The sequence below is a fragment of the Cinclus cinclus genome, chromosome 8 (assembly GCF_963662255.1).
Source record: "Cinclus cinclus chromosome 8, bCinCin1.1, whole genome shotgun sequence".
NCBI classification, from domain to species: domain Eukaryota; kingdom Metazoa; phylum Chordata; class Aves; order Passeriformes; family Cinclidae; genus Cinclus; species Cinclus cinclus.
The window spans coordinates 506491-515200 of NC_085053.1; the positions used below are offsets into that span (position 1 = coordinate 506491).

General features: G+C 52.0%; 1 protein-coding gene across 1 annotated transcript; it reads right to left on the reverse strand.

Annotated features, from left to right (window-relative positions):
- Positions 1 to 5999: 5999 nt before the first annotated feature.
- On the reverse strand, positions 6000 to 6950 carry TMEM121 (transmembrane protein 121). The gene has a single exon (XM_062497837.1). It carries the CDS (start codon positions 6948 to 6950, stop codon positions 6012 to 6014), a length of 939 nt encoding a protein of 312 aa, XP_062353821.1. The 3' UTR covers positions 6000 to 6011.
- Positions 6951 to 8710: the final 1760 nt, after the last annotated feature.

The following is an 8710-nucleotide window of genomic DNA, read 5'->3' on the forward strand; positions in this document are numbered from 1 at the left end:
CATCTCAGTATGCAAGTGCTGGCCACGAGGAGATGATTTTTCTGCTCTTCCATCTCCAGCATATTGCCACCTCGCCAATTTTTATCTCTGTTGATTTTTATCTCTGTTGCACTTAGCATAAGGTGCCCATGATGCCTTTGTGTTTTCGCACAGACTTTGGGGTATATCAGCTGGGAAGAGTCCCTGGGGAAACCCACAGCGTTAAGGACATATTTTGGCAGGTGATTTACCCTTTCCTTCTACATGTTACAGCAAGTCCCCAGTGAGGAATGAAGGCTTTTCTTCGAGGATACACCAGCGGGGAGGACCCAGGCATCTTCATTACCGATTTATTTATTTACACTTTCAGATCCCTTCCCCTTGGAGGTGACTTTTCTGCTATCTGCAGGATTTTTCCTTTCATATTGCCCTCCTGACAACACCCCAGCAAGATGACTGCTGCTCTTTCAAGTCCTGAGGAAGAGCTTGCAGACATTTGTTTGCAAATGCCTTTTGCTGTAAGTGGAGGAAGCTCACATAAAAACAAAACACACACACAAAAAAAAAAAAAAAACACACTAAAAACAAGAAACTCTTCCCTATGACTGGTCTTTGTCTTCAAGCAGCTGTAAAAAAGGGCAATCGATAAACCTTGCCAGGGTCTTTTTAATGTTTTTTGAGCCATTATGGTCATAATGCTTCTTCAGGCTGCCGTGTCAATACACTCAAGACACTGAATATGTCAAAGTCACATAAAATCTTTATTAAGATGAAATTAAATGAGGAAGCCCAAACCAGCAATTTAAATGGACAGTGTTCTTCGAGAATGCCAGACCTAAAAACCAGACACAACTGAAGAATTCAGTTAGGATTAAATTGGTCTGAAACTTATGTCTCAGTTCCTGGGCAGGAAGGATTTAGGAGGATGAGAATTGCTGTCAAGGTGCTCTGGATACCTGCCCCATGTTTTCTGTTGCAGCACTGGCCTGAGCTAAAAAAGTGAAGCAAATCTGGTGGGAGGAAAACAGCAATTGACATGAAAGTTCAGTCTGTCTCTGCTCATCAAAATAACCCAGACTGATCAAAAGGGAAAAAAAACCCTTATTTATGTATGATTCCAAGTGACAGTACGGCACCAGGAGGCACTGCAGGGAGTCCATCCTCGTGCTGCATGGCCCCGGTGGGTGCATTTCTTCTCCCAGATGCTCCCAAGCCCTTTTAGGCCCTGCACAGCCACCAGAGCATGGAGAACCTGGCTGCAGATTTCAGCTCACTGCCTGAACCCTACTCCAGTCCCGTACAGAGGCTTCAGCATCAGAGATTTTCATCTGCCAAAGTAAGGTGAGGACAAGCAGGACATGTGAGAGCTGCCAGGACCTTGGGGAAGAGAAGCTCTGGCTGGAACCCCACTCAGCACCCTGCCAGCACACAGCTGAGTGCAGCAGGAGGATGCTGGGCTGCTGAGGGCTGGATGAGCTCCGGTAGGATAAAACCCTGAGCTCCAGTGAGGAGGTGCTGCAGGTACCAGGAGGCTGCTGGGATACAGCAGCTGGGTCCAGGCTCTTTCCTGCTCTTTTTCTGACATCAGGCTGGTGTCAGGTGTGCAGCAGGTCAAGCCCGTTGCTGCCGCTTTCCCCGAAGTTTGGACAGGGGTACGGGACCCAGGTGGATTTAATGCATTCTAAGAGCCTGCACATCTTGCTTTGTTGCACTTGGGACCTCCTGTTTTGCAGTCCCACAGTGCCTGGGACACAAGTGGGCACTGCCCAGCAGTGATATCAGATCCCATGTGCCTGTGCAGGACTGGGGCAGTTTTCTGGGCCCTGGGACCAGCCTGACAGAAAGGCTGGGAGGGGCTCAGGTTTGGCATCCAGAGGGTGCCATGCCTCTGATGTGCCCAGCAAGCTTCAGGCTGGACCTGGCTCCTCCAGAGGTGTCACTTGGAAGGAGGGGTAGCCTCAGCACTGGCCAGGGTTGGTAATAGGGAGGACAGCAGCAGCTGGGTCCCCAAAGCACCTCCACCTGTGCTCATGGTGTGGTTCTGATAGCAGCAAGGGTCACCACCTCCATGGATTTTCCACCCTGCATCCCTTCTGCATTTTAATTGTGCAGCTTTGGCTTCATCAGGTGGGATTCTATAGCTTGGCAGGAGGATTTCACTGTTCACAAAGAAGCTCTTTTTCTTCTCAGTGGAAAGCTGAAAAATCACTCGGTTCCAGCCTATTTAGTTTAAATTGTTTCCTTTAGTTCTCATTGCCCACAGCAAAATATCATCTTCCCCTAACAACCAGCCAGGCTGGGAGCCAGCCACCCTGCCCAGCCACTGTGCCACCCTTCCTGCTGGTCCTGTGGCTCCTGGGGGTCCTGTCTATGCTCGCAGGGCTGGATTTTGGAGAGGAGGCAAGCAGGGAGCTGGAACACCTGCAGTGCTGCCCTTGCTGTGCTGCCTCCGTGCCCCAAGGCCTTTGCTGGTTGCTCTGGCTGTCCTCTCTGCTTGCAGACATCCTCCTTTCCCAGCCAGCTCACCTCTCCCTCCTCCCCACCTTCCTCTGGCAGCTGCTGAGGAGGGCCCAGCTCCTCACTGCTGCTCCCAGGAAAGGAAGGGCTGTGCTGCTGGGGCAGAAGGTGATGCACACAGAGCCCTTGGGATGATGAGCAGAAGATGGGAAAAGCCTCTTCTCCCTCCCTTCACCAGAGTGGGCTTCAAGCACCTATGGCTTTTTTGGGGATGATGTGGTGCACTGCATCCCAGGTGAGCATCACCTGCAGGACCTCTGCTCCTGCTCCTTCCACAGGGATACCCCACTCCACAGAGACAAAAACCTCACATCAGCAATAGGAAGCAGGGTCTCGCAAGCTCAAGAAAAACCTGAGGGGACTCCTAAACCTCTTTGAAAGTAATGGAACCAGGAGGATAAAGCAATGTTCCCTTCCCATGCAGGCTGCCTTCAGGGAGCACAGCCAGACACTCCCAAGCAACCTCAGCAACAGATCAGGCTCAAGGGAATATGAACGTATTCCAGTACAAGGCAAGGGTGCAGAGCTAGCTATGGGGGTGAAACAGAACAAAACCACACCCAAGCCATCAGAAAAACCCACCAGATCACTGATTTTATCCCCAGGATGAAAGATCTCTGTACCAGGGCTCAGCATGGCTCCAGGCACTGCCTCAGCTGGCACGTCCCAGCCCCCAGGGTGCACAGCACCATGCCAAAGGTTTCCCTGAAGGTTTTCTCCGGCTCAGTTCTGGGCAAGAACTATAAAACAAAGGCTCATAAATTAATTACCTAAAAGAGCAGCAGAATGTTATTAGATACTTGGGAGTTAATTGCACTGATGATAATCACATGTATTTTAAAGACACCAGCAGAGATGTAATGTGTAATTCCATACGTATTCCAGAATAATTTAGCAATTTAATTAATTCTGCTAATACCTTTTCAATCACCTGCCCACTTCCTCTCATGTTTCCTGAGGGAAAGGGGGAAGCAACTTCTCCAATTGGCTAAATCTGTTGCAAACTCGGTTTTGTTGGCAAAGATAATGTTTTATTTCTCAGTGGATTTAATTAACATTAGAGTTATTCCTTGGTGACAGGGTGGCCAAGCAAGACTGCAATTGCCTGGTCCTAAAATTGGAAGTCTGGATGAGGGATGGTTGAAATGTTTTGGACAGATTGTGATGGGCTGAGAAGATGGAAACTGAAATGATTTGTGGATTTAGGTCAAATTCAGTAAGCAGAGCCAGGGAAAAATGTGGAAGAGAAATGTAAACAGCACCAGGCGTTTTATTCCATCTCCTTTTTGTTCATTGTTTCTGAAGCAAAAATATCCCATTTCAGCGTGTTTGAGATGCAGGTTTCCTGTTTGTCTCCTTGTGCCTCCCCCCAGGGTCGGGCAGCTGAGACACACCCAGCCCTGGGGCAGCATTGCAGCTGGAAAAATTATTTATTTCCTTTGTGAGCCCACTGCTCAGTGAGTGCAAGCAGAGCCTCAGGATGTCACTTGGGAGTCCAGGGGAGGTGGACAGAAGAGAACACAAGTGATTTGGGTTGTGTGAGAGCTGAGCCCTCCCCTCCCCAGGCTGGCAGTAAAGAGACCACCAGAAGCCATTGCTCTCATGGGGCTTTTATTGTCTGGCTGGCCCTCACCTCCCACCCTGCTGCCCACGGCTGAGCCCCTCACCACCACCCACGCCTGCAGAGACCCCAGCCCAGCTCATCCCCATCCCAGCCACTTGCCTGGGGCAGCACATCCTTCCCAGCCCATCCTAGCTTATCCCAGCCACCTGCCTGGGTGTCTTGGCTTGCAAAGCAGGATGTGCCCAGCAGTGTGCATTCTATCACCATCTGTTAAACCAGCTGGGACAGTGCTCTTTATCTTTTCCACAACCCATCCTTCCTCCAGGAAAGAGATCTCCTGTTAATGGGCCATTGAGTCCCACTGCATCACTGATAAAATTCCATCATCCCATTGGGAGATGCTCCACCCAGGGGGAGGAACCAAGCATTTCCTCCCCAGATAAAATCTGAGATCTGGAACATCAGAGCAGCCTTTTTCCACTGGATTCCAGAGGAAAGCCAGACCCTTCTACATCATCACTGGACCTTCAGAGGAAAACTGCACCTTCTCCAGGAGCACTGCTCCAACAGAACCACATCTGTCACTGCAGGAGGATGCGGCCACCATTTAATGGGACTGCTCCCAACACCCTGACTGACTGATGGGGTGTCAGCTTGGATTCTGACTCTGGCAGTGGTTTGGCTTTTCTGTATTACTGTATTTTAATTTTAATTTTCCTAGTAAAGAACTGTTATTCCTATTCCCATATCTTTACCTGAGAGCTCCTTAATTTCAAAATTATAATAATTTGGAGGGAAGGGGTTTACATTTTCCATTTCAAGAGAGGTTCCTGCCTTTCTTAACAAACACCTGTCTTTCAAACCAAGACACAGGGGCAGCACATCCTTCCCAGCCCATCCCCATCTCAGCCACCTGCCTGGGGCAGCACATCCTTCCCAGCTCTTTGTTTGTTTGTTTGTTTGTTTGTTTGTTTTTGGTGGTTTTTTATTTTTTTTTAATATTAATTTTAAAAATATAGTAGCTGTGGAAAGCAGCCCTCTTTATAAACATTTGATGCCGGAGTGAAATGCATCGTCACCATCACCATCCTTGTTGCTAATCCCTCCTGGGTGCCCATGCCTGCCAGCAGCAGTGCCAGGGGCTGGGGAGGCTGCTGGGGTGCTGCAGGCAGAGAGGTCCTCAATGGCAGGGAGACAGAGAGAGGGAGGGACCCTTCTAAAAAATAGAAATATTGTGCTGACTCGTTTGGAGTGAATGAAATACATAAAATACCAGCATTAGATTAGCTTTAGCTCATCAGATATTGCTGCCGGCAGAGTCGGCGCAGGGCTCGGTGGAGGCTCAGTCCCCCTGGGCCTAGGCTAGGGCAGCCACGCTGGCCCCATTCCCATACCCCACTGCAGGGCTCCCTGATCTCGCCCACCACTGGTCCACAGGGCAGCCTGAGAGCTCCCGGAGCCGACATAAATAGGAAATTGTAAACACAACCATTGGAGAGAAGAGACATCTACAATCACAGGGGTAACTGCTTCAAACGCCCCACCCTCCCCCCCAGTCTGCACCCCTATGCCCTTGTCCCTGCTCCATAAAAAGGTCCCCAGTAATAAAATCCTCGATCCAGGCTTGGAGTAAAGATGAGGTGCTCAGGGAGTACAAAGGGACGTTGCAACCTTAGCGGTCTTCGCTCAGGAGGGGGGATGGTGGCAGGAGGAGGAGACAGGGTCGGGTCAGCTGGTTCAGGTCCTTTGCAAATCCATTTGGTTTGTCAGGAGGACTCCTAGGGTTATACCTGAGATGAAGACGCCTAGAGGACACTCCATAGCTCAATCAGAACGCGGTCGGTGTTTGTGTGCCCAGAGGAGCCCTCACTGCCGGGGTTTGTCTGAGCAGCATCACCCCTGTTCTGCTCAGCACGGGGCCGTCTGAACCAGCGCTGGGCTGGGGCACCCCTCATGTGTCCAGGATCTCACTGGTGGGTGACGGCTCGTGGGGGATGCCCTGTGTGCCGTGGATGGTCTGGTTGTGTGAGAGAGAGTTCTGCTGAAGCTCCAGGGCGATGGCGTTCTGCGGGAACTCCTTCACCTGCCGCTTGTACTCCAGGAAGGTGCACGCCTTGGTGGCGATGGCGATGATGTTCTTGCCAATGAAGATGGTGGAGACCCTGCTGTCCTGGAACAAGATCATGTTGATGGCCCGGATGAAGATGGTGACGATGTTGATGGTGACCAGGCTGAGGACGGGGTAGAGCATCATTTTCTGCGGAGCAATGTGCTCCCCTTGCATGCTGATCTCGCTGAGGGACACGCAGGGCAGAATCAGGAGGAGTATGTAGCAGTAGAAGAACATGAGCCCCTCTGCCCAGATGGGCAGGCCGGTCCTGTGCGGCTCCCACAGGTTGGCCTGAATGTCCAAGATGTCCAGCAGGTCGAGGGCCACCCAGAAGAGGCGTCCCCGCAAGTCCTCTTTCTTCCGAAAGGTCCGTATGTACTCCATGCTGTCCAAGGCCACCAGCACCAGATAGAGCCCCGGCACGCAGATGGAGAGCAGCAGGGTCAGAGCTTTCCTGGCCACCGTCTCCAGGTTCTTCTTGTCTGCTTTGTAATTCTGAAAGATGAAATACAGCTTGATCTCCAGCACGAAGACATAGAGGAACCACAGGATCATGGCGTAGCCCCGCTTGGCCGTCTTCACCTCGGCGCCCACCCACACGGCCACGTAGCGCAGCACAATGAGGAAGCAGATGTCCCCCACCAGCACGATGATGCAGACACCGATCTTGCGGGGCCCCTGGTTCTGCTCCACCAGGTAGGCGTCCATGAAGGCCATGCTGGTCATGATGACGATGGTGGTGAGGCAGACGTGGCGCCTGTCGGGTGGCGGCAGCACCATGGCGAGGCGGGCGGCCCTGCCGGCGCTAGGCGAGCGGTCCCGGCGGTGCTGAGCTGGGGCACATCCGCGGCCAGCCCAGGCCCCCAGTGCCGCCCTGCTCCCCGCTGCCGCTCCGGGCAGAGGCGCCTGCAGCAGCAGCGGCTCGGCCGGCAGCCCCACCGTGCCAGGGTTTGGGGCTGCCCCTGCAGAGCCCGGGCCAGCCCTTCGCCCTTCGGCGGCTGTGGTGCCCTGCAGGCACCGTGGCTCTGCCCCCAGCCCAGGGCTGGCTGAGCAGCCCAGCCCCAGGCACCCTCCGCCACCAGCAGCCAGGGCTCACGGGTGTGCAGGGCCTCCTGGAGGAACGTCCCTCCTGTGCACTGGGTCCCCCATGGCTGTCAGGCTCTCCAGCAACCCTATGGCACTAGCACGCCTCCAGGTTCTGAGCCCCAAATCCTGGTACGGATCCCTGGCGACGTGGCAAAAGGGGAGTTCTCCCTGCTCCCAGTGAGATCCCACGTTCCTCCAAGGTCTGGAACGCTCCTGCTGTGTCCTCACAGGGAATCGCCTTCACCCCTATCCCCACAGGGCTGTACTGCTGTCCCGCTGCTCCCAGCTGTTCACACATCTCTCCATTCCTGGAAGAGACAGCAGAGAACAAGCGTCAGGGTCCCTCTGTGCTGACCATGGAACAGTGGCAGTTGTTATAAATATATATTATACTACTGGCTTTTTGCAAATATTAAAATGAACGCTATATGTATAATGTTGGAAAACTTTGCTGTGTGAATATAGCTGCTTTTAGTTCTGCTATTAACAAAACTTAGAAATAGTAGTGTGATAAATATATTTTTCTTGGACTATAACATGGTGATGTAAAAAGCTTTTGTTCATGTAACTAACTCAGAAAATAGCAAAGAAGATAATCAGAAAATTCTTCACATTCATGGATTATTGGACACCAGAACCCCAGGGAAGGAATTTACTGACCCACAAGTTCCTGCAGAGGTGCCAGCCTGGGCAGTTCTCCTGAACTACAGCCATGCATTCTACCAATTCCTGAGCAGCTCACAGGATGTGGGGGCACATCCCTTCTCGAGCAGGGATGAGGCCAGGGCTGGCACACAGGGGACAGAGCAAACCTGACACCCCCAGGGTGTCACGAGGTCCCAGCAGCTTTCTGGGCTGGTTCAGCTGCTCGTGGACACAGCTCCTCCTCACCACGCTGTGCTCGCCTAATTAATTTGTTAATCTTTTCTGTGCAGGGAATGCACTCCCAAAAATGAGCAGGCAGGTGCCACTGCACGCACAAATGTCACTGAACTGCTTTTGTGGAGATAGACCATGGTCACAGCCACAGAGGCTGAAGGAAAGAAGCCAAGCCCAAGGAGGTGTAAGCCATTAAAAACCTGCGCTACTTTGCAGCTGCTTATGTTTATTTGGCCTCATTTAAATAAAACCTGGATTCTCTCCTGCTTCAGGAAGATAGAAGAACAAAGATGAGAAAGTGGGAAGCCAGATGAGTCAGAGCCAGCCCTGCCTTGTGCCTGAGTAGGTGGACAGAAGGGATGCATGTACCTGTGCCTTGGTTTTCAAAGGATGTATAGTGGTGCTCAGAAAATGTTAGCAAGGGACCAGCCAGGACCCCTTCTGATCCTGCTGCCAGCAAGGAAAACTGGTGTGTTAAAATAATTTCTCAAGCAGGGATTGCTCAGAAAGAAACCAGAAAAGATGTGGGAATTCATGAGCTGCTGCATGGTGCTTCCCAGGCAAGGCAGCCCCTG